The 25,384-nt window shown below is 46.7% G+C and overlaps 1 protein-coding gene across 5 annotated transcripts in view; it reads left to right on the top strand.

Moving 5' to 3' along the window:
- The first annotated feature begins 453 nt into the window (after positions 1–453).
- RIOX2 (ribosomal oxygenase 2) overlaps positions 454–25,384 on the top strand; it is a 37,542-nt gene continuing 12,611 nt past the window's right edge. For 2 of the 5 annotated variants that reach the window (XM_053670226.1, XM_053670229.1), the window contains exons 1-5: positions 938–1,111; positions 6,900–7,379; positions 12,295–12,414; positions 13,521–13,649; positions 24,097–24,200. In XM_053670226.1, the coding sequence (XP_053526201.1) occupies positions 6,939–7,379; positions 12,295–12,414; positions 13,521–13,649; positions 24,097–24,200 (794 nt within the window). In that variant the 5' untranslated portion in view covers positions 938–1,111; positions 6,900–6,938. Of the gene's footprint in view, positions 508–937; positions 1,112–5,506; positions 5,526–6,899; positions 7,380–12,294; positions 12,415–13,520; positions 13,650–24,096; positions 24,201–25,384 lie in introns of those variants that run through there. The other 3 variants (XM_053670227.1, XM_053670230.1, XM_053670228.1) reach the window with 3 other exon arrangements.

Raw genomic sequence — 25,384 nt, forward strand, 5'->3', positions numbered from 1 at the left:
TTTCCCTATATGCTGGAAAATGGTGTGTGTGTGTGTGTGTGTGTGTGTGTGTTGACATGGTGTGTGTTTAAACCAGGATTAATTCTCTCTCCAGGAGCACCGTGATATAAATTACAGTTGACTTAGTATAAAAAAGCAGAGCGTACATAGAGTGCCCAGAAGAAAGCCGTGGGAGAACCTGGATCACCAGCTCCCTAAACTTGGGCAACTTGCTTCCTCTCTTCGGGACTCAGTTTCCCCATTCATTAAGGGAACAGTATTGACCTAGATCACATCTCCAAATCTGGAGCCTCATCCGGTCCCCAACTCTCCACACCTCCGGCCCCCAAAGCGCAACTGATTTATTTCCTTTAACAACAAAGACACAAAACTCCGGGCGGGCAACACCCACCCCGCCGGCCGGTGGGCGGGGAGCCAGAGCACCGCGCGCCGACGGGAGCGTGTGCACGCCGCCCCGCCCCCAGCCCGCGCCGCACGTGCTCATGGCCGCGCGCAACGGCTCGCCCGGTGAGTGGAGCGATCCGGGCCTGGTGCTTTGCGCCGCCGCTGGCGGTGCCTTGCGCGGCCTTCGGTCGTGGGAGCTGCGGGCGCGGGCGTAGGGGGGTGCGGGGAACCTCGCGGCCTTTCCCTGGTGCTCGGGCCGGGAGCTTCGGTGCGTCCGGGCCTGGGGCGGCGGGCGCCGGGCGCCGGTGTTTGCGGGGCTGGGGACGCCCGCCGACGTGCTGTAGGACTCTGGGGCCGCGACAGCGTGGACGTGGCCAGCCTGAGGCCCCCAGGGTCCAAGAGTCGGCTCGCAATGGCCTGGGCACCGGAAGTAGTCCACGTGCTCGCCCGCGGGCTGGAGACCGGGGACGAGCGCACGGAAAGTTTGGAGGCTGAGCCGGCCACGCGGCCGGGCTGCGTGCGGGCGCGGTCGCCACGTGGGCTTAGCTTCCGGGGTTCACGTGCGGCCTGCGCGCCGGGCTTCACGTGGAGCGAATCTGGGGTCGTGCCGAGGGCAGCGACGTGTCTGTCCCACCCTGAATTGAAATGTACAGCCTACTCTTCCTGATCATTTATTTGTCACCTGATTTTTTTGGACCGGCTGCCCGACAGTCGGGTTGACCAACAGGTTAGTCAGACCAGGCTGTTGACTGTGTTTTTAGAAGTATAGTCCTGGGAGTCATGCAGTCGAATTACTATTCCACTAATTAGCTATAAATTCCGCGCCGGTCCTTTGGTATCGGCCGGCCGTGCGTATGTTTAAGTGCAGGAGCCTGGTTTACTCAGCTTCCACCATCCCTTTCCTTTGCTTCTCTGGCCTCATCCTTTGTAACGAACGTCGGGTCACTAAAGTACATTAATGAGGTGCATTCCATTTTTTTACCCTCTAAAATTGAGCTGAAAAAGTAACTGCTAATCACAGCTTTAGGTCAACAGGAGAACCAGTTTCCCCTCTTTGAATTGATCGACATTTCTGAGGGCCTAACAACCTTGTTACAGGCAATACATCATTTCTGTCAGGTAGAGGTGTGTATGTGTTTAACTGAACTGAATTTGACTGACATTCTCACTGTTAGTGGATCTAAAATTTATGTAGAGAACATAACTATATTAATGCGGGTTCCTGGGGCCCAGCTACCAGAAGTGCTAATGCAGTAGGCTTGATGTAGGGCCCAGAAATGTGCACGTTACCCAGCGTTCCTGGTGACTCCACTGCGCCGCCGTGGAATACTGTCCCGGTGTAGATGCAGACACACCTCCCTCCCCTGATGGGTGATAACCACTGGTGGCTAAGGTGCCTTTCCGCTCCGACGATGCAGCTGAACACCAAAGGGCCAGCTGCTCTCTGAAGAGTGGTCCCTGCTGACCAAACCATGTTTCCCTCAGCTTTGTTTTCTGTAAGGCTTTTGAGATTTTTCTCTAAGATTATATACAAAGGAAGAAAAAGCGGGCGGGGGGGGGGGGCGGTTAATTCTGCAAACATCTCCTGAAGACCTCCTATGTGGGCCTCTCTCTGCTCGTGTTCTGGGAGTGTGTAGATAACCTCTCCTTTCTTTCCCTTACGAAGTTGTGTTTAGGGCTTCTTGTCAGTGTGTGTTTCCATAGGCAGGGTCAGGACACTGTAGAATGGGTATCAATATTGATTTTCTTGTAGAATTTTAGTCCTTCAGAGTTGTTCAGATTCGTTAATTATTATTTTAAAAAACCTGTAGACACTTAGTAAAATATGAACCTTGAATCTTTTGATTTAATCATTTTACATTTTAATGATTATAGTCAACTCAAATTGGACTTTTTTTTTTTTACTTTTTTAAATTGAAATAGAATTGACATAGAACATTATATTAGTTTCAGGGCAAAACATAATAATCTGGTATTCATATAAATTGCTTTTTAAAAGCTTGCTTTTTCCCCCTTGTAGCTCTATAAAAATATTTACTGTTACTTCTGTTTGGATGGCCTGTGAGATTTATAGGCAGGCTTGTTTTGGTTGTACTTTTCTGGACAAAGCATTCTCTTGGTTATTATATTTCTTAGATTCTAAGACATACTTTTTTTTACTGTTTCTGATGTTGTGATGCATCTTGCAATTTTTTAATGTTCTGCGGGGTATAGAATGTCATTTCTTCTTCCCTCCACTTCTCAAAGGCTGTTAAAAAGAATTGTTATTTTACACAATGGGTGTGAGAATCAGAGAAACAGTACATTTTCCCAGTAACCTGTAAGTTAGGTTCCTATGAACTGAACCTCAAGTCATTGCAATGTGAACATAGAGAAATAGTAAGTGATGTAACTTTTGGCAGTGTAAGTAGTGAAATGTATATTCTAACAAAAGCATTTGCTATGCAGTGTTAGGGTTTGTTTGTTAGTGATCATAGATGGAAAAATGCTGTAAGTGATTTTATTTTTGGCTTAAGTATTCCACGTTCTTTGTTTAACTACACTTTCTGGGAAATGTGCTTATGCTGTGTTCATATATTGTGCCTAAAGAAAAACCTTTCACTTGCTTCTTCCTGCTACTCACATCCCTTAAATTTTAAACTGACCGATTGTGAGGGATAAGAGATGTGTGGCCGAATATTAAATTACTTTGTCATCCTTGTGATGTACTTTCAGTGGCACAAACCTTCTGAAACAATCTTTTTACAAATCACATGTGAGCAAAGTATTGGGGCTCCCCAAGACCATTCCTGGGTGTGGTGACTTGCTAAGACTCCCAGCTGATTGATTACAGCAAATGAAGACCAAGTGCTTAATTGTTCCAGCAACTAGTGATAGCTGCACAGTTGCCAAACAGGGAAGCTCGGTGCCCAGGATTTTTTTTTTAGCTGAAGGCTGGTCACCTAAGTGCCCTTTGCTTGAAACTGCCAAGATCCCAGACTCCCAAAAGGAACACAGATGGTCAGGATAAGCCCCATTGTTTGCCCAAACAGTTGAGGCACTGAGTCACTCTTACCATTTAAATGGAGGTGGGGACTCCTGGAATTAGAATTCCCTGGTGTCAGCCATAAGCTTGGCCTTTCATAGAACAACACTGCCCTTTGCTAATCCATTTTCATACCTGAGTTCCAAGTACTAGCAATACTTTGTCTCACTGAAGTCTTGATTCTTTGGTTGAGAAATCAAAATGGCCTGGAAAACTTAGAAATAGTGTTACCGAACAAGAGGTCCGAGGGAGGGGCAATACAATATTTGGCCTACCTAGGGATGCCCAAAACTGCTATACAACAGGGGCCCCTCCCAAAAACAAAATACTAATATCTACTGGGCTCTTCTCTGTCCGCCGCCAATTGGAAAGACATCTCTCAATGCCAGAGATTTGTGAAAAGGAAACAAAACGTTTATTTAATGCTATTTAGGCCTAATGCCTCCACTAAAATATCAAAGTCCTTTAGGGTATACACCTACACCCACACAGCGCTCCCTTCTCCCACTGTCCCAACTCCGGGTACCGTAAATCAGGAGAAGAGCACACGTCTGTGTTGCAGGCCGCTGGCACCGTCAGCTGGGTCACTGTGCAGGATCTCGAGTTAATCCAAAGTACTGTGGTACCCTCTCATGGTCCACTGGCAAGAGTCCTTTGTACCCAGTTCCAATCAGAGTCTCTCTTTTCAGGCCACGCGGCCAAACGGGGCACCCCAAAGCCGCGTGGGCCTCTTCTACCAAAGCTGCAGGAGTCCGCACTCCACCAAAAGCATGTGGCTTTCTTCTTCACCTGGCTGCAGGGATCTCCATTCTGGCAAAGCTGCGTGGTTTTTCCCTTTCACCTGGGAAAGAGGGGGTCCGCACCCTGCCAAAACCACATGGCTCCCTCTTTCACCTCACCAACAGGGGGTCCTCACTTTGCTGAAACCGCGTGGCTCTCTCTCCATCTGGCCAAGCGGGGACCCTTCATGTCTCGGAGCCAGTCTTTTCCAAGCTCCCACACAGGCACTCCTCACTCAGGAGTGCAGCCCTTAGTTACATCTTCCTGAGTCCAAGCCCTCTCACTCCGGAGAGCAGCCCCTAGTTCCCATCTTGAGTCCCTGCTCACTCCCTTCTCCCTGGCTCCAAACTTGGCCACTGCTATTTAACATATCTATGAAACCAGTTAAAGGTTATAGATATGTTAAATAATCATTCCAGAGGTTAGCTACGAAACTGTTGCTATGCAAAATAGCTCTCAATGGCCTGGCTCCATTCGTTTCTTCCCCCTGGGGGCGGGGGGGGGGCGGTGAGGACATCTTACATGTCTTTCCAATATTCCTATACACTTTGAATTATGGACACTATTCCAAATCTTTTTTGGGGGACCCCCCCTGGCTGCACCCCGTATCAATTGGAGACATTTTAAGCAAACTTTTGATGATGTAACATAAAATACTGAAGTTAATTGTTTTCTAAGCTTACACTCTTACCCCTCCTGCGCAAGCATTTAGTATCTGTTTTTGTTAGTGTTCCACCAGTGTCCTCTTTCCCCACCAGAAACACTTGGTCTGATCTGTCAGTGGGTGCAAACTCTAGAAGCTAAAAAGAGGTCACTAGAGAGTTGTGCATTTTGACATTTCCACTTCCCAATTTGTTCAGTTTACATTTTGATTGCTTTTTAAAGGTTTATTTACAAGTTAGTTGTTGCAGTATTTAATTGTTCCAGGGTTTATTCCCAGGCCAGACTACTTAATCTATATTGTAGGTCAAATGTGTAATGGCCATTAGTAGTGGAAACATACAGACAGCCGTTAGGCATCTGCAGTTCCTGAGACTGGGTAATGAGTAAACATCCGGGAACAGTTGGGTTCAAAATTCTAGCCAAATAAGGTAACTAACCAGGGCCCGTCAGAAGAGGCCCGCCAGCAGCCGCACCCACCAATGAGGGACCTTCGCCGTTTTCAACTTAGCAACCTAGCTAATAGCTAACCGCCACATCTGCTTCTGTAAGCCCGCGCTTGCTTGCTTTGCCCTATAAAAGCCCCGTAGTCTGTAAGCCAGGCGCGACTTCCATCTGGTAGCTCTGGGTAGCTACGTGGCTTCGGTCACTATCTGGGAAGTTTGCCCCTGCGCAGGTAAAGCTTGGCCAAAGATTTTTTTATTTGATCCCTTGGCAAAAATTAAATTCCTTTAAACTAATTTTTGGCTCCGAGAGTGTGTATACACCCGCCGGTTGTCTACAACAAAATACAGCTTTGTTGTAATGACAAAGGTGCAGAAAACAGTGTTGTTGCAATTCTGACAGCCCAACCAACTAGGAACCCATAATATCTATAAATAAGTTACTGGTTTCTGGGAAAAATTGGTTTTTATAAGTGCAGGTTTTTTTTAAAGCTTTTTTGGGGACAGAGAATCTGATGAAAGCAATGGACCCCCTGCCCTCTGCCAGCCCCTCGTGTTCTAGTCCTTAAATAGAAATTGGCAATTTCAGGAAATTCATATAATTTGAATTACCATTCTGGAGCCCCAGATGGAGGACACCTGCATGGTGAGTGTGCCTGTAGCTGTGGCTGAGGGCGGTTCTGACAGGGCTGGCCGTGCCTGCGAGGCAGCGCCGCTCTGCCTCTTCCTCCGGTATGCGCGGTCTGCGGACCAGCAGCAGCTCACTGCCCGGCGCTGCGGTTAGACACGCAGAGTCTCAGTCCCGCCGCAGATCCAGGTGCCTGGAAAGGTGTGTGCACGTTCAGGATGGAGGAGTGCTGTGGAAGACGTTAATGATGTCGGGATTTAATGTTGGAAGTTATAGCTTTTTACAGATGTGGCATGTAACTACGGTTAGCCTTCACGTCTCAGTTTCTACTTAGTTTTTTTCTTATTTTAAGTGGGGGAGAGATTCTGATAAAGTGACGCTTTTCAGGGATAAGCTAGTATTTGGAAGTGAGGAGGTTCACCTGGTTGAGGAAGACTTGGGAGCTGGCAACTTCTTGCTGCGGCCACCAGATGCCACCACTGGCCAGGACGTGTTAGCTGCCTGAGCGGCAGATGGGGGTGGGGCGTTGCTGTGGTGGAGCCCTGGTCCGGGGCAGCTGTGAGTGGCTTTGAGTGAAGTGTTTGTAACTCAAGAGTACATCTCGTTAGACTTGGGACCTGGTGGTGATTGAAGCCAACTGAAAGATTTTTAATCTTGCTGTGTCAATGGCCACAGGCCAAAACTGTGACTAGGAAATGCTGAGAAAGTGGAATCATTTAAATTGGGATAATTATACTTCTTAGTAAACAAAGAATGAATCCCACAACTTAGTGGACAAGGAAAACATGCTTTCCCTTAGATGAATGTGTAATCTGGTGTTTGAGGCTGAATCATGCTTTGGAAGAAATGGTGTTGGTGGGAGGTTGTATCACATCCTGGAAGACCAGGCTCACAAAGAGTCTCCTGAGGGCGTCATGGTCACGCAGCTGTATGTGCACGATCTGCTAACGCGAACACGTGTCCTTTGTTCTTTCCGTAGGTTTGCGTTTCCTCACAGCGTGGTCTTGAAGACAGAACGATGCCAACGATGCCAAAGAAAGCAAAGTCTATGGGGCCTGAGAAGGAAGAGGGGCCAGTTCCCTGTAAACAGCGGAAGGTGGAGGCAGCTGGTGGGCCCTCCTCTTTAAACTTTGACAGCCCTAGTGATTTGTTTGAAAGTTTAATTTCGCCCATCAAGACAGAGACTTTTTTCAAGGAGTTCTGGGAGCAGAAACCCCTTCTCATTCAGAGAGATGACCCTGCGCTGGCCACATACTACCAGTCCCTTTTCAAGTTGTCAGATCTGAAGAGCCTGTGCAGCCGGGGCGTGTACTATGGGAGAGACATAAATGTCTGCCGGTGTGTCAGTGGGAAGAAGAAGGTTTTAAATGAAGATGGCAGAGTGCACTTTCTTCAGCTGAGAAAAGATTTTGATCAGAAAAGGGCAACAATTCAGTTTCACCAACCTCAGAGATTTAAGGTAACAGGTGTTCCCCATTGCAGAATCCTCGTGTGTATTACAGTGTTAACGTTTGACCGCAGATCAGCTCAGCTCAGGGATGAACCTGTGGTTTGACGATGATTCACTTCCCACCAGCTTGAGAAGAGGTAGCACTTGTTCCGTCTTCAAATGCATCCCAAATTAGGAGACTTTATGTTATCTTTTGGCTGAATTGTTAGAAAATATCCAACATTCAGGATGGACATTGCTGGATGTCATAGAGCTGCAAAAACTAAATTATATTGCTAGTTTGTAATGCTTCTTAAAGTACTATTGGTCCTCCAGCATCATGTTCTGTACGCTAGTTTACATTTCGGTTTGTGGTAGACATTTCTGTTGGGTTTGCCCTGCCATAATTTAAGTCATGATAGAATGAAGGTGGTCATTTTCTTGAAGTTACCTCCTTTTACTGCCCACATCTGCCTGGGTGGAGCCTTCAGAGCCACGACCAGACACAATCCAGGTGTGTGTTGGAGACAGATTTCCCCCTGAGCAGCAGTCCCCTCTTGTGGCAGTGAGCAGCTGAGCCCTGCAAGGCTGCTCTTGGGGCGGCAGTCATACTTGCAAGAGAGCTTTGATTTGCAAGTCTGGGAGACTGGTTCGCTTTTTATTTTTCTACATCAGTGATTGGCATTTGAGAGGTAATTTGCCACCTCTGTTCTGTTGTGGCATTTATAAAATGCAGACTCAGGATAAGCTGATACACCTTTGTAGAGGTTTGAGGTCTGTTCGTCACAGGTGGCCCGGAACAAGCAGTGGCCTGTTCTGAGTTTTAGTTTTCTTCCCATTCAGAAGTCCGCTTCTGTGACCCACGGCGAATCAAAGTGACAGCATGGGAGGAGAAGGAAGAGCAGTTCAGAAGGTTCCGTGTGGAGGAGCATAGTTCTAGCTGTGTGGGTGGCTCCTGGGACTTTGTCATCCTTACCAATAATGTTTCCCACGACTGAACCCGAGAGACAGCTTGTTAGATCCCATTATGTCCATCTGGTGCATACTCAAATCTGGTGAATGATTTTCTTTCTTGTTTAAAGGATCCTGAACCTATGTGTACTCTAGATAAAGTTTAAGTGCTTTTAGATTTTTCAGTACAAATTCTGATTCCCGATATTACACCTCAAAACCATGCAAAGTTAAATGTCCCTGAAATGCCAAGCTTTTGGCTCAGGCGCCCAAAAGGAATGTAGAAATCACTTGCCAAACCAAGTAATGACTTGAATTCAGTGTTGCTTCTCTCTGAGCCAGTCCTTGGCTCTTTACCTGGGTAGAAGCAGAACTTATAAAATTTTATTATATTTTTGAAGTAGCACTTTAAAAAAAGGATTTTATTTGTTTTTAGGGACAGGGGAAGGGAGGGGGGAAGAGAGGGAGAGAAACATTGGTGTGTGAGAAGCATTGGTTGCCTCTTGTACATCCCAGCAGTGGACCTGTCCTGCAACCCAGGGCCCTGGCTGGAATCGAACCGGCGACCTTTCTGTTCTCAGGACAGTGCTCACCCCACTGAGTCACACCAGTCAGGGCTGAAGCAGCACTTTTAAAAGAGTGGGTTTTACAGACCTAAAAACTAAGGACCTAAAAGATCAGTGAAGTTGATTGCATGTAATTTGATTACAGTGTAGTAGAAAGTTATTTGTCACGTGCGGTGTCCTCTGCGGCTGCCTTTTCTCTGTGTTAGAATCATCCTGGGCTTTTCTCTGCTTATTTACTTAAGCCTTGCACATTCCTCCTTCCCAGTTCCAGGTGGCCAAGAGTGTTTTCGTTTTTATTTTTGCCCTGTGGACTCAGTTCTTTGGCTGTGTTTATTAAAACAGGAAGGATGAGCTTCCGAAGTCTAAATTCGGCCTCCAGGTTAGACTAGAACACACACCCTGGTTTTTCAGTCTTTGCCAGTAGTTGAGAGACCTCTAAGCTGTGGGAGCTCATCATCTTAACACTAGAAGCTGGTTGTAAGTATTATTTTATGAGGAAGTTGAATGTTGTATGTGTTCATTTAAGAACAGTCATATTAATATCAGGATAGAAAGTCTAGAGGGCAGGTCATCCCCTTCTTTATTGGATCTTAGAAGGTGCACAGCATATTCTAGTTAGTCTGGAAATGAGTCAACCAGAAAGCTGTAAGCAGGTGGGGAACACCAGCTTTGTGTAATCCATATTGCAAACATCTGGGTGAGTTTGCCAAGTACTCACATGTGTGTTAAGTTTTTTTAAAGATTTTATTTATTTTTAGAAAGGGAAGGGAGGCAGAAAGAGGAAAAAAAATACCAATGTCTGGTTGCCTCTCATGCACCCCCTGCTGGGGACCTGGCCCACAACTCAGGCATGTGCCCTAGACTGGGAATCAAACCGGTAACCCTTTAGTTTGCAGGTTGGCACTCAATCCACTGAGCCACACCAGCCTGGACTGCATGTTGAACCTTCTGACAGACATTTGAAATAGAGAAGTCATTGTGGTGTCCATTTTACATGTGAAAATCTGAAGTTCACAGGTGTGACTTTTCATAGCTACTGAGTAAGGACTTCTGACTCCAGATTTAGGCCATTTTCCTGCTACACCTTGAAAGATGGTAATTGTAGGGCTTTTGTCATGTTTGTTTTTGCCTTTCTTTAGGTGTATGCTTGGGCTTCTGGTCTCAGCCAGGCATTCAGGTTTGATTGTGTGGGTGAGTCAGTGGAGAGACGAGGTTGTACCCACCTGGGCGAGGCTTCCACCTTTCCGTCATTGTTCTGGGGTTCTCCTTGGCATCTCCAGACATAATTGGGAAGACAGATTTCAGGAGCCTTGGTTGTGGCCAAGTCAGTGCTGGTGAAGCAGTAATACTTACTCATATATACTGCTTTGCAATTCTAATATGATTGGAGAAAAGTTATTTATTTCATGCTATTCCCCACAGTCTTAGGGTGGGAGTCTTCATTTTACAAAGAAAGAAGCTGAAGTCACCTAGCTTGTAACTATAACTTGGACTGAAATTGATTCACTTAAAATCTCTGTATAGTAGGCCACACTTAACAGATTCAGAAGCTAGAGGCCCAGGAGAGAAGGGAAATTTGTATAATTGATAGAGTTTGGGGGAACTTTTAAGATGAAAAGAGACAAACTTATCATTTACAGACCCAGATGCTTGAGTTGGGTGCCATAAAGTTACCCGTATAGTCCCAAGACGCCTCCCAGGCCGTCAGAGAAGGGAGACGCCCTGGCTTTCCAGTGGTTGCAGTCACCGTAAGTGTAGTTACAGAGCAGGGTCCAGCTGGCCCCTCCACGGCGTGAACTGGACTCCTTGGGAGCTCGGACTCTGGAGCTGTTCAGATGCTATTAAGTTATCCTTCCTGTGTTAAGTAGAACCCTGGAGTGCCGAGACCTATAGCTAGAGTAGCTCAGTGGCGTGTATAAAGACGCCTCCCGAAGCTTTCTTCATACTGACCCAGTTCTTTCTCACTGGATATTTTTAACACTGTAGATCCCTTTTCACTTCAGAGGTGGGACTGATTCCCAAGCTGTGGTCATTGGCTTACTCAGCAGATATTTTGTATGTTGTAGTGTTTTCTACGTGCTGCTTACTGTACATTCATAAGCTTGAAACGAGGTTCCTTGGTGTCCTTTGACTTGTCTGTGTGACAGTTCCTCAGAGCGGCATTAGAGACCTGTGGGTAAAGGCATAGACTCTGGAGCTAGGCATTCTGGATTTGAATCCTGGCTCCGTTATTTACTAGCTTGTGTTCTCACCTTGGTTTCCTCATCTGTAAACTGGAGAGAATGACATTACACACCTCACGAGGCAGGGTTGTTGGGAACGTGAAGTAATTAACATTGTAAGTTAATAGAAACAGTGCCTGACACATAGGCAGTGCTGATAATATTTATGTGGCCTAATTTCTACCTCCCCTTCACGGCTGCCTCGGGAAAATCGGGTTTCTTTCTCTCTTGCAGGAATATACGGCTCCTCTCTAGGCCCCTCAACCTGACTTACACCCTCTGGGGTGGGTTAGTGACTGGACAGGGAATGTACTCCGAGGCCCCTTTCCGCCTCCCCTGTCTGTGCCCACTTTCTAGGTTCATGTCTTCACCCATTGCTGTAAATGTTAACTTTGTGCAGGGAATTCCCAAATGTGAGTCTTTAGTCCTTGCTTTTTGCCAGAACTTCAGCCAGCCAGTCAGCAGCTTACTTAAAAACATCTCCATGGGGGGGGGGGGTCATAGCAGCTGAAACTCAACGTTTCTAATGCAGAACTCTGCCCCCCCCCACCCCCCTTGAAAACTTGTTCTTTATCAAGTCTTTCCCCTTTCAGTGGTTGGAACTAGGAGCTAACTAATTGTCCAAGTCAGAGACCCAGGAGTATTTTTTAACTCTTCTGTTCCCTTACCCCTTCGTACTTTGTCTGTCAGCGGTCTTACCAATGCTACTTAAAGAGAACTTTGACTTTTCTACTCCCCCCACCCCGTCCCACCACCTTGGTCATTTCTTGCCAGGGCTGCTGCCTTAGTAGTTTCCCGACTGACTTCTCTTGCTTTTCAACTGTGCATCCCCCAGTGATAGTCAGAGTACACTTTCAGAAATGGAAATGGAATCACGTCAGTTCCCTGGTTAGCATCCCGTGTGGCTGCAGCCTGCCTGCCTCGCCGGGCTTGTATGCGGGCCTCCGTCACTCCCAGGTGTGTGCCACCAGAACAGGAGATTCTCCAGGGCCGAGGTGTTGGCTTTTCTACTGCTTATTAATTTTGGTATCTAGAACTTAACAGCTGCAGTGAAGGTTTGGTAAACAAATAAGAACGTGTTCCACCTCTTGTTGCTAATGTATTTTTCACCTCTTTTTTTCCTCCTCCCCTCTCTTCTTTTCTCCTCTTATCTCTCCCCTGCCCCTGTTCTCCCCCCTCCCCTCTCCTCTTTTTTTTTCTTTAAAGGATGACCTTTGGAGGATCCAGGAGAAGCTTGAATGCTACTTTGGCTCCTTGGTTGGCTCGAATGTGTACATAACCCCTGCTGGATCTCAGGGCCTGCCACCCCACTATGATGATGTTGAGGTGAGAGGAAGGAAGACGCCCGACGTGGGGAAGAAGGGGTTGCTGTGAGCGGGTTGGGATGGTCGTCAGGGTTCAGTTTGCTCTTGGGTCAGGTCTCCGTCCTCTCTTCCTGTGCGGTCTCTGGAGCCCTTGACCTCACTACATGTTGGGCCAAGTTTACTCTCACCAAACTGGTTTCCTGTTCCTTATCCAAGGGGAGAGAGCATTTCCAACCTGGTTCATGTAAAGAGCTACACATTCTTACGAAGCAGGTATTTATTGATTTTATCTACAGAAAAGTGTGATTGACTTTTCCTTTAACTTCACTATGTATGGTCTTTAATAAGGTGAGGTCACAAGCAGTCTTTACATCTGCTTTCATTTTGTCCTTTTTCTGTAGCTGCCAAGTTTTTTTTTTTTTCCCCGTTTGTGAAAATCCTGGGGCAGCCTGAATGAAGGTCATGGTTTCACTTAAGCACTGGCTCCTTGACAAGTGTTGAGTTTACTCCTGTGGCCGCCCACAGACAGTTAAGTCTTTGGCCTAGGACCTTAGTAGGTTTATTTTTATACCAATACATGGTGTGAACACAGAGTAATTAGTAAAATGTCTTTTTTCCCCCTTTGAGAGCATTTTGATATCAATACGTTTTTTAAAAATATTTGGTTCTTTAAAAATATATTTTAACAGAGTATTAAAATATCTTTGGCTGAATGAAGAATAGAAAACTCGAAGCTTTTCTACCTGCCAAAGATTATATTCAGGATTTCAGGCATCCAGTCATACCCGAGGCTTGGCTGTCCCGTCAGAGATTACAGGCTTCCCGCTGACAGAAGGTTTAAAGGAGTGAGGTAGTGGGTATCTAGTGGGATGTGAGAACTCGGCGAGGTTTCAGGAAAGTGAGCAGAATGATTATCCTTCCAATATCAGGGTTCATGATGACCTGTTTTTAAAACTTAACACCAGTAGTGGCAGCTTTGAAGAGTGGAGTGAAACGTATCTCTGACCTTTCATTTTTATTTCTTAACTGAAACTGGTAATTCATCGCAGCCCTCAGAGGGCTGATACTCTGGAGGCACTTTGCCTCGTGCGCTGTCCGGGAGCTCTGACACTCTGTGGCTCTCCGTAGGTGTTCATCCTGCAGCTGGAAGGGGAGAAACACTGGCGCCTTTACCGCCCCACCGTGCCCCTGGCTCGCGACTACAGCGTGGAGGCTGAGGAAAGGATCGGGCAGCCGACCCACGAGTTCACGTTGAAGGTATGGGACGTCCACCGGGGGCGCCTCTCCTGAGACAGCTTTAGGTTTGAGGTTTGCTGTGCATGTCACGGTCCCCATGGGGGTGCATCCTTGGGTTTCCGGGCAGAACAGCTCATTCCAGTCAGCCAGCACATGCAGCTGTCAAAGATTTGGTAACTTGTACATGTCAGCCAAGGAAGTACTAAGTTTATATCCCAAGTAATTTGTCTCCAAATATAAGCCATGTTCAACAGGAGTGAATTATGAATCCGGTGTCCTCCGACTTCTCTCCAGTAAAAGTGGAAGGTTTGGTCTTGGGCAGCCGCGCTGTGTGTAAGACGGAGGTCAGCACTGGGCTGCAGGTTGCTGAGGCAGAGCACAGCCAGGGGCCCCTCACTGTTTTGCTGGTTAAACTCCAGAATGACCCATTTTCCTCTTGATCTTGGAGCCGACTGTCTGTGTACTCTCCTCCCTTCCCCCTGCATACAGTTCCCCGAAGAATAGTAATTATGAAGCCCTTGGGGAGTCCTCCTCAAAGACAGGTGGCTTGATTGTGTCCTGCGTTCGTTGGCATCTTGCTGCTGAGACGGCCTGTCTTTGAGCAGTTAGCCTGGATGGGATACTGGCCACCAATCCCCAGGATGTGAGGTTGTTGAGAAAAATTCATAGAGGGATAAGAATAGCTCCATAATTAAACTTTATACCTTTTCTTTTTAAAAAAATTATATTTTATTGTTTATGCTATTACAGTTGGCCCAAATTGTCCCCCTCCATTCAGCCCCTGCTCTACTCCCTCAGGCAAGGCCCACACCACTGTCCAGTCTATGGGTCATGCGTGTGTCCTTTAACTACTCTATTCCCTGTGCTGTGCTCTACTTCCCCGTGACTGTTCTGTAATTACTGGTTTGTGCTTCTTCATCTCTGCCTTTCTCACCCATCCCTACTGACCCTCCTCACATCTGACAACCATCAAAATGTTCTCTATGATTCTGTTTTGTTGTTTGTTTATTTTTAAGTATATTTTATTGATTATGCTATTATAATTGTCCCATTCCCCCCTTTATTCCCCTCTGCCCTGCACACCCCCTCCCACCCACACCCCCCCTTAGTTCAAGTCCATGAGTCCTACATATAAGTTCTTTGGCTTCTACATTTCCCATACTATTCTTAACCTCCCCCTGTCTATTTTCTTTTTACCATTTATGCTACTTATTCTCTGTACCTTTTCCCCTTCTCTCCCCCTGCTACTCACCCGCTGATAACCCTCCATGTGATCTCAATTTCTGTGATTCTCTTCCTGTTCTAGTTGTTTGCTTAGTTTGTTTTTGTTTTTGGTGTGGTTATTAATAACTGTGAGTTTGTTGTCATTTTACTCTTCATATTTTTTATTTTCTTTTTCTTAGGTAAGTCCCTTTAACATTTCATATAATACGGGCTTGGTAATGATGAACTCTTTTAATTTGACCTTATCTGGGAAGCACTTTATCTGCCCTTCCATTCTAAATGATAGCTTTGCTGGATAGAGTCATCTTGGTTGTAGGTCCTTGTCTCTCCTACTTTGAATACTTTTTTCCAGCCCCTTCTTGCCTGTAAGGTTTTTTTTGAGAAATCAGCCAACAGTCTTTTGGGCACTCCTCCTCCATCGTACAGGTTTGCTGCTGATGAACTTCTTCAGTTTTTTCTTGTCTGGGAAACTCTTTATCTGTCCTTCAATTCTAAATGATAGCTTTGGTTGGCAATCTTGGCTGTAGGTCCTTGCTTTTCAACACTTTGAATATTTCTTGCAAATTCCTTCTAGCCTGCAAAGTTTATTTTGAGAAATCAGCTGATGATCTTATGGGGACTCCTTTGTAGGTAACTAACTTCTTTTCTCTTGCTGCTTTAAAGGTTCTTTCTTTGTATTTAACCTTTGGCATTTTGGTTATGACGTGTCTTGGTGTGTGCTTTCTTGGGTTCATCTTCTTTGGGACTCTCTGAGCTTCCTGGACTTATATGTCCATTTCCTTCACCAAGTTAGAAGAGTTTTCTTTCACTATGTTTTCAAAAAGGTTTTTAATTTCTTCTTCTTTCTCTTCTTCTGGCATCCTATGATGCAAATATTGGTATGCTTGAGGTTGTCCCAGAGGCTCCTTACACTTTCTTCATTTTTTGGATTTTTTTCTTTAAAATTTAATCTTTATTGTATTTTTTCCATTACCATTTAGTCCCTTTATACTTCCCTCCTCCTAGCAATCCCCACACTGTTGTTCATGTCCATGACTCCTTTTTCCTGTTTGCTTAATCCCTCTACCTCCTAAGCTCCCCCTGAATTTTTTTTTTTCTTTTGTCTGTTCTGATGGTTTTTTGTTTCCTTATGTTCCAAATTGCTGATTTGGTTCTTGGCTTCATCCATTCTACTGTTGATTCCCTGTAAATTGTTCTTTATTTCCGTTAGTGTATCCCTCACTTCTTACTAGATCTTTTTTTTGATGTTGAGGTCCTTACTAATTTTATTGAGCATCCTTATAACCAGTGTTTTGAACTCTGCATTTGATAAATTGCTGTTCTTCATTTTGTTTAGTTATTTTCCTTTGGAGTTTTGTTCTGTTCTTTCATTTGGCCATGTTTCTTTGTCTCCTCATTTTGTTAGCCTCTGCGTGTTTGTGTATTAGGTAGAGCTACTACATCTCCCAGGCCTGATAGAGTCGCTTTATGTAGTGGTGTCCTTCAGAGTCCAGTGGTGCAGCCTCCCCTATTACCCAAGCTGGGTACTTAGTGTGCTCACCCTGTGGGCTGTACACACCTTCCTATTATAGTTGAGCCTTGATTGCTTTTGGCATGTCCAAGGTCAACCACTGTCTGTGTTCTGTCCAGGGTCACACAGTGTTAGCTACCAAGTGATCTGCAAGAAAGCTGCCTCTTGCTCTGGGCTTGGAGGTGCCCAGGTGAGGCTAAGCTGTGAATGGAGAGGCTGCTGTTAGTGTTGGGCCTGGGGCAACTTAGCAAGAGGTATGGGGTTTGCTAAAGCCTGATATTGCTTGTTTGAGAGACATTAGGAAAATCTGAAACTTGGGCCAAGATAAGCCATTCATATGGAAAGCCCACTGGAAATAGCTTGGATTGGCCTGAAAGTTGGGTGGGGGGGGACCTCAGGGAAGCAGCGGGGTAGGGCAAACAGTGTGAACTAGGTTGATGGAGTCTCAGATATGGCACCCACCTGCTGGCTCTGTGCAGGTGGTGAGGGGACTCAGAAAAGGAACAGTGGCCTCTGCCAACACTTTTATCTGGGAGAAAGCTGCTCCCCAGCTCTTACCTGGTAAGGGACAATTCACTTCCTCTCCATATGTTTCTGATGACTTTCACTGTGTTGGCCCTGGCACTGGAGCTCATAGGGGGTGAGTCTGAGTAAGTCTGTGTGTGGGCACTTTAAGAGGAACTGCCTAGGATTCAGAAGTTTCTTTTTCTACAGCCTCAATCCCCACTGGTTTTTATAGCCAGAAGTTATGGAGACTTTCTTCCTGGCATTGGAACCCTTGGCTGGTGAACTAAATGTGGCGTGGGGCTGAGACCCCTTGCTCCTGAGATGTCCCTCCTGATTTTTATCTGCCACTCATGGGTGTGGGACAAGCCCATTCTGCATCTCCACCCCTCCTACCAGTCTTGATGTGGTTTTTTCTTTAATTCTGTAGTTGTAGGACTTCCATTTATCTCAGTTTCTGACAGTTTTCGATGATGGTTGTTCTATAGTTTAATTGTAATTTTGATGTGGTTGTACAAGGAGGTGAACCATGTTTACCTACACCGCTGTTTTGACTGGAAGTCAGCCTAAATTTTATATCTTTTCCTACGAAACGTAAACTTAATTTCTTTTAGTGTCAATAAGATAATAGTTAATTCAAACCATTCCAAAGATCCTACCTTCCTGATATATTGTTTTTGTACTTCTGGAATCTTGAAGTTATAATTAGTGTCTGATTCTTACTCAGTGCCTTGTGGCCCTTTCTTGATTTTAAATCTTTGCCCGCCTAGCAATAACTGGGGGGGACAATCTCCCTTTTTAGGATGGGTGCCTATATTGTAGAGACTGAAATCAACCCAACAATAAAGATATATTCCACGTTTTATGCTCTTGGTCAGCAGCCAGCAGACTATGGCCCATGGATCAAAATATGGCCTGATGCCTATTTTCATAAAGTTTGTTGGAACACAGCCACACCCAGTCCTTATGTCCAGGACTGCATTCACATTACACTGCCGCGTAGGTCAGTTGCTATAGAGACCATGTGGCCCACAAACCACAAATATTTACTATCTGACCCTTTACAGAAAGAGTTTGGCAACCCCAGTCTTGGAGAAGCCTGTTTATCTAGGCTCTTTGTTGATTATGTTTAGGCCAATGACTGAGCCATCGATGGTGTCTGAGGCCAGGGCTGTTACCCAGGCGGATAACTGGCTCCTCGCCCTGCTGGAGGAGGCGGGGGCTTCCTGGTGGTCTTCCAGGGTAGGGGGTGCAAGACTTGGAGGAGATGGAGCGCTGAGTACAAATCGCACACCCATCCAGATCGCGGTTCAGTGGGAGAAGCCCCGAATTTCCTGGGAGAAAGACAGTATCAGGGACTGCAGGGCTGTTCCGGTTGTGTGTCTGCAAACTTGAGAGTTTTCAACCAGTGAGTCTTTTCAGTGAAGTCTTGTGGAAACGCCCAGTATAGGAACTAGAAAAGCTGAGTCACTGATGCGGGTGGGCCTGGGCCACGTAGAGCCCTTCTCAGCCGCTCTCTCTGCTCCAGTGGCAGCCTGTGTGGTCTGTCTGCCACGCTCAGGGCCTGCGGCGAGTGTCACCCCTGCCCTGGGAACACTGCTCTGTGGCTTGGGAATCTGACAAGTAGGAGTGTGAATTCATCTGCTGTCACTTAGGAGCTGCGTGTCCTTGGGAAAGTTATTCATTTAAATATAAGTTTCTTTATTAAAATGGAGATTGTAGTATTTACACTACAGGTTGTAAGGATTGAAAATATTACTTTGATGCCTCTCTTACAGTAAAATTCTTTGGAAGACATGGGTATATGTCAATATATTGCTGTTAATCAAATCACCACAGATTAACACAGACTCTGAGTTAAATGAACACAGATTTTTTTTATAGTTCTGCAGTTCAGGCGTCCAAAGGGGATTTCACTTGGCTGAAATCAAGCCTTCAGCAGGTCCGCACTCCTTCTGGAGGCCCCAGGGGAGAAGTGGTTCCCTTGCCTTTTCCAGCTTTTGGGGGCTGCCATGAGCCTGGGCTCATGGCCTTTCCTCCGTCTTCAAGGCCAGTAGCTTGCAGCCTAGTCTTTCTCATGCCGCCTTCTCTCTGGTTCTCACCTCCAGTACCCGCTTCCACTTTTAAGGACCCTTGTGATTGCACTGGGCCTGCCTGGGTAATCCAGAATAATCCCATAATTCCATTTGCAGCCTTAGTTCACATTGTCTGTGTAGCCTAAATATTCATAGGTGCCGGGGTTTAGGACATAGAAATCTTTGGGGACCCTGTCACAGTGCCCTTGGCTTTCTCTCCTCTCCGCCTCTTGGGAGTCCCTCCATGCAGGCTTTTTTTCCCACCATCCTCCAGAACGACCCTTCTCACGGTTACCAGTGACTCACGTTATCAAGGATGGTGGTCAACTCTGAGCCCCCGTCTCAGTCTGCCCGTTGGCAGCATTTGACACTGGGACTCTGCCTTCTTCGCTGGGTTCCTGGGATGAGCCGTCCTGGAGGGTTTTCCACCTCACTGACTGTCCTAGCCTTTCTCCTTCACTGTTTTGTCCTCAGCCAGTCTTCCCACCTCTGCTAGTTAGGGGGCAGGGCTCATTTCCAGGACCCCTGTTCTCAGTGCACAGCCATGTCCAAGGTTTTAAATACCCTCTACACTGATGTATCTTAAATGCATTGTTATAGCTCCAGTCCCTGTCTCTGAACTCTACTAGACTCATCCAGCTGCCTACACACTGTCTCCATTAGAAAGGTAAAAGGCATTGCAGATTTAATGCTCCCCAAATCAAAATCTCAAGTCCCACCCTGTCCCCAGCCGCCTCCTTTCTATAAACGTGTCACCGTTTTTCTACTTGTTTAAGACAAAGTCCTTGGACATGGATTTATACAAAGCCTCCAACCTGGCCCTGACTGGTGTGGCTCAGTGGGTTAGGCATTTTCCTGCATAGCGAAGGGTCACTGGTTCGATTCCTGGTCAGGGCGCATGCCTGGGTTGCGGGTTCAGTCCACCAAGGACCCTGAACCCTCGGGGTGTGTTCAAGAGGCAGTGGATTGATATTTCTTTCTCACATCAGTGCTTCTCTCCCCCTCTCTTCCTCCCTCACTTCTCTCTAAATATATGTCAATAAAGTCTTTTTTAAAAAAAGCCTTTTTTTTTTTTTTTAGGTCCTGACTCTTTTTTATTTTTTATTTATTTATTAAAAAATTTTTTTTTATTGATTATGCTGTTACAGTTCTATTCCCCCCTTCATTCCTCTCCACCCTACCCCCCATCCCCACCATTACCCCCCTTTAGTTTATGACCACGTGTCTCAAGATCTTTAGATTCTATATTTCCCATGCTATTCTTGCCCCCCCATCTATTTTCTATCTACTGTCTATGCTACTTATTTTCTGTACCTTCTCCCCCCTTCTCCTCCTCCCACTCCCCTATTGCTAACCCTCCATGTGATCTTCATTTCTATGGTTCTGTTCCTGATTTAGCTGTCCTCTTAGTTTGCTTTTGTTTTAGGTGTGGTTGTTAATAACTGAGTTTGCTGTCCTTTCACTGTTCATCTTTTTTATCTTCTTTTTCTTAGGTAAGTCCCTTTAACATTTCATATAATAAGGGCTTGGTGATGATGAACTCCTTGAATTTGATCTTGTCTGAGAAGCACTTTATCTGTCCTTCCATTCTAAATTAAAGTTTTTCTGGATAGAGCAATCTTGGTTGTAGGTCTTTGGATTTCATGACTTGGAATACCTCTTTCCAGCCCCTTCTTGCCTGTAAGGTCTCTTTTGAGAAATCAGCTGACAGTCTGATGGGAACTCCTTTGTAAATGATTGTCCCCTTATCTCTTGCTGCTTCTAGGATTCTCTCCTTCATTTTAATTTTGGCTAATGTAATTATGATGTACCTTGGTGTGTTCCTCCTTGGGTCCAACTTCTTTGGTACTCTCTGAGCTTCCTGGATTTCCTGGAAGTCTATTTCCTTTGCCAGATTGGGGAAATTCTCCTTTATTATTTGTTCAAATAAGTTTTCCACTGGTGGCTGTGCCTTTCCCCCTTCTGGTACCCCTATAATTCGGATGTTGGAGCGTTTAAAGATGTCCTGGAGGTTCCTAAGACTCTCCTCATTTCTTTGAATTCTTGCTTCTTGACTCTTTTCTGTTTGGCCATTATTTGCTTTCTTCTGGTCCACTCCATTGATTTGAGTCCCAGTTTCCTTTTCATTGCTATTGGTGTCCTGTGCAATTCCATTCATTTCAGTTAGTTTCGCCTTCATATATTTGTCTAATTTGTGGCTATAATCAACCAGTTCTGTGAGGATCCTGATGACCAGTGTTTTAAACTGTGCGTCTGAGAGTTTTGCTATTTCTTCATTGCTTAGATCTATAGGCTCTGGGGCTTTGAGATCTTCTTGCGCCATTTTTGGTCTGTTCTTGCTTTTTAAGTGTGAGAAGCAGCGCCTTGGACTCCCAGGTCGCTGGGTTGTGACGCTGTATGTGGGGGCGTGGTCAGAGCGGGGAAATGGCGGCCCCCTCTGTTGTTTCACGCCACTGGGTGAGTAGCCGAGCCTTAGGTGGTTCACTTGGGCTGGGCACTCAGAGTCGCTGGGTTATGACGCTGTATGTGGAGGTGGGGTCAGAGCGGGGAAATGGCGGCGTCCTCCACTGCCGCTTGTCTCGGGGACCCGCCGGGCCCGGGTCCAACTGCCCACTCCCTCGCCTGTCCACCCGCACACAAATGCGCGACCACAGTCAACACTCAGCACCGCTCCCCCGCCCGCTCCCCCGAGGTCGCTCGCTCCATCGCTCACTAGGTCCAACCCTGCGCCTGGATTCCGCGTCTGGATTCCAGGCGCCTGAGTCCGGCTGACCGAGTCCTGTGCAACCCCGCTTCACCAGCCGCTGGTTTCACCCCTTACCGGTCAGGCTGAAGAATTTGTTGTTAACGGACTTCCGAAAAGTTCAATTTTCCGTGTTCTGGCTGTGTTTTCTGTTGCTAATATTTAGTTGTCTCTAAACTTGGTTGTGTGAGAAGGCACGGCACATCCATCTATGCCTCCATCTTGGCGGAAGTCTAAAAAAAGCCTCTTATCTGGTGTCCCCTTTGCAGACTTTTCCGACATAATGATCCTTTTGAGATTCAGGGGCCCTTTTGCCCAGCCCTCCAGCGACTTTGTATGAAACCCACAGTAAAACCGAAATCCTTAAAACAGTCCAGAAGCCCCTGTCATTGGGGTCCTTTGCTGCCTTCCCACGTCACTTCCCATCATTTCCACTTTCACTCACTACCCTTGAGCCCCACTGGCCTGTACCACACACTCCTCAAATGTGCCGAGGTACCTTCTAGCCTCAGGACCTTTGCACTTGCTGCCCACCTCCCTCGGAATTCTTTCTCCCCAGTGGTCACATGGCTGGCTCCCTCATCTCCTAAAGTCTCCTGCTGTGTCCTGCCAGCACAGCAAGTTTTCACCGATCATTCTGGATAAGAGAGCATCTCTTACCCCAAGCACCCCCGCACCCCACTTCCATCAGCTTATTTCCCTCCTTCCTGTGCTTATTTTGTTTGCGTTGCATTCACCACCACTTGATGTTATTTGCTACTTTTTTCCTCTTCCTTGCTCCACTAGCGTGCCTTTGTAATGTTTTTGATTTCTTCTTTCTCAGATGTTTGTCTTCTGTTCTGGAATGTGCTACATAGGGGCAGGTCTTTGTTGTGTTCCGTGCTCTATCCCCAGTGCCTAACGTGGGGCCCGGCACGGAGGGAGGGGCAGTGTTCACCAGATGTCTGTGGGCTGAAGAAGCGAGTGGGTTAATGGAGAATATATGTGAGGGCCTCATTCAGCTGGCTGGCACTGAAGCTCTGATTATGAAGAAGGCATTTGTGTACAGTCGTCCCTCGCGAGGGACAACTGTATACTTCACTGGTGAGCACCCATATAGAATTTTATATGGTGTTAAAATTATGTAGGTTTAAGAGTGTAGAAAGTGTTTAAGAGCATATGAAGTGTTTATAAGAGTGTGGGAAGGGTTTATAAAGCCTTAAAATATATATCAATAATAAAATAAATATAAAGCCACTACTTCGGGGATTTTCACCTATTGCGGGGATCTCTGGAACGTAACTCCCGTGACAGGTGTGGGATCACTGTACTTGAACTACAGGTTTCTCTGTCAGTTTGGTTCATGGCAACTAAGCCACCAAGATAGCACTTTGAATATAAATAATTGTATATTATTTCTTGCTCTAAGGCAAACCTTAACATTAAAAAGAAAGCCCAGCAGTTTTTTCAGTCTGATATTTCCTGAGCTCCCCTTGAGCCAGACTGCCCCCTGTGGTTGCAGAGGGCAGCAAAGTGGCTCTCAGGGCCCCTCTGCTGACTTCCGGCGGCTGCTGCACAGACTGTCCCCTGGGTGGGACTAGTGGGGAGGTAGCTCAGGGGAGGTAGCTCAGGGCAGGAGTGATTTGGGGAGGATGTTTCTGTCCACTGGCTTGGGAGAGAGCCCAAACAGAGTGGAGGAAGCTCACCTGCCTGAAAAAGTGCCTGATGTTTAGTTTCGTATTGTTTTCAGGTTCAGGTGAGAGCTGAGTGGTTTCTCACCCTTTCATTCAAACATCGTTTGAGTCTGTCACTGGTGATAGATGGTGTAATAGTTTAGGTTCTGGGAGCATGTGAGGGATGTAGACTCACAGACTGCCCATGCCTGGTGGGTGCTAGTAATACTGCAGCCCCACCTGCACCACTGCCCCGAGAGCTTTGGCTGCGGCGTCTCCTTTGTCCTCAAGGTAATCCTGTGAGGTTTGGGGCTGTTGCCTCCATTTTACAGATAAAGACACTGAGGCTCTGGGGGAGGTTAAGTATTTGCCGGGGTCACCAGTAAGTGGCCGAGTCTGTGTGGCTCTAAATCTCCTGCTCTTCCCAGCACCAGCGAAGGGCGGAGAGGGAGGGGGCAGGCTTCTCAACCCTGAGGGTCACCTCCCCGATGCCTGGGTCTAGGCAGAGTAGTTTTAGGTGGGTCCGGTCCTCGTTTGGGAACAAAGTGATTTCAGGCACTGACAGCCTCCCCAGGCTGGCTATCGCAGTGACAGTCTCCCCGACACAGTGAAGCTGAACCAGCAGGGCCCCTTGAACCACCGAGCAGAGGTTTCCAGAAGGGAGAAATGAAAGGTAAAGCCTGTATTTGCCTCCGTGAAACATAGAGGACTGAGAATATGTCTTTATTACCTCTTTCCCTGTTTCTTTTTCTTCCTTTAGCCTGGTGATTTGCTGTACTTTCCCAGAGGGACCATTCATCAGGCAGACACCCCTCCGGGGCTGGCCCACTCGACTCACGTGACCATCAGCACCTACCAGAACAAGTAAGCATGGCTTCCCGCCGGAGCTCTTGCTCCAGCTGCTGCTTTCAGGAGGGGCGTGAGGGAGTGGGCCGCCACCCACCCACTCATCCAAGCCCTGGGGGTTTCAGGCTCCTTTGCTGACTTCATATTCCCTCAGTGTCTGATTCGGGTTATTGGCCAGCCTGGGCTTCCCCCTGGGAGTGTCCGGAACCAGATTCTGTACAGCACTGGTGTTTTCCGAATTAAGGCTCTTCTGGTTTGAGAAGGGGAAACCATGGCTGCAGGTATGGCTGCCTGTCAGTCATGTCAGGTTGGGCTTATGGTGTATATGTGTCTGTCTGTTCCTTTGTTTTTAAATTATTTTTATTGTGATAAAATACAGACAGGGGTGGTCAAAAGCAGGGTTAGCTCTGGCAGGGTGGCTTAGTTGGCTGGAGCATAGTCCCCTCCACCAAAAGGCTGCAGGTTCAATCCCTGGTCAGGGCACATGCCTAGGTTGCGGGTTTGGTTCCTGGTCGGGGCTCATACAGAAGGCAGCCAGTCGCTGTTCTTTCCTCTCTCTCTTCCCCCACCGTTTCCCCACCTCTGCTGGCCCCTCCGTCTCTTTCTTGCTCTCTAAAATCAAGAAACCTACTTTCAGGTGAGGATTTAAAAAAACCCATTCTTTTAAAAAAAGAAGTAGGTTTACAGTTGTGAATATGCTGTTGTAATAATCATAACGCTATTGTAATAATCATAACCGGTGTGTCTTTTTCCATACGAACACTGTAAACCTACTTTTGCCCTGCTCTGTATAGCACAGAATATGCCATTTTATCGATTTTTAAGTGTATAGTGGGAGGACATTAATTGCATTCAGACTGTTTTGCCGTCTGGTTCTAAAACGTCTCCATCGCCCCACACAGAGGCTGTGTCACCATTGAAACCTCTGGGTCTCTGAGAAGGTTTCCACCTTTTATAGTTCATGAACCTAAAGCAAGGAAGGTCGTCTGAAAGCACATGTGCCGAAAGCGGTTCCAGTTACAACCGTGTCTATTTTGGCAGGTGCCTTGTCACGGAACGGGGCCGGGGTGGGAGCGCCTTGTGAATGATTTCCTCACACAGCAGCCTTGTGAGTTCACAACTCATGAAGAACACCAGAGATCAGTTTACTCAGCATGTGGGCATCAGGCCCTGTGCTCGCTTTTCCTGGGAGTGCAGGCACT

The sequence above is a fragment of the Artibeus jamaicensis genome, unplaced genomic scaffold (assembly GCF_021234435.1).
Source record: "Artibeus jamaicensis isolate MK-2021 breed Jamaican fruit bat unplaced genomic scaffold, CSHL_Jam_final contig_558, whole genome shotgun sequence".
Lineage (NCBI taxonomy): Eukaryota > Metazoa > Chordata > Mammalia > Chiroptera > Phyllostomidae > Artibeus > Artibeus jamaicensis.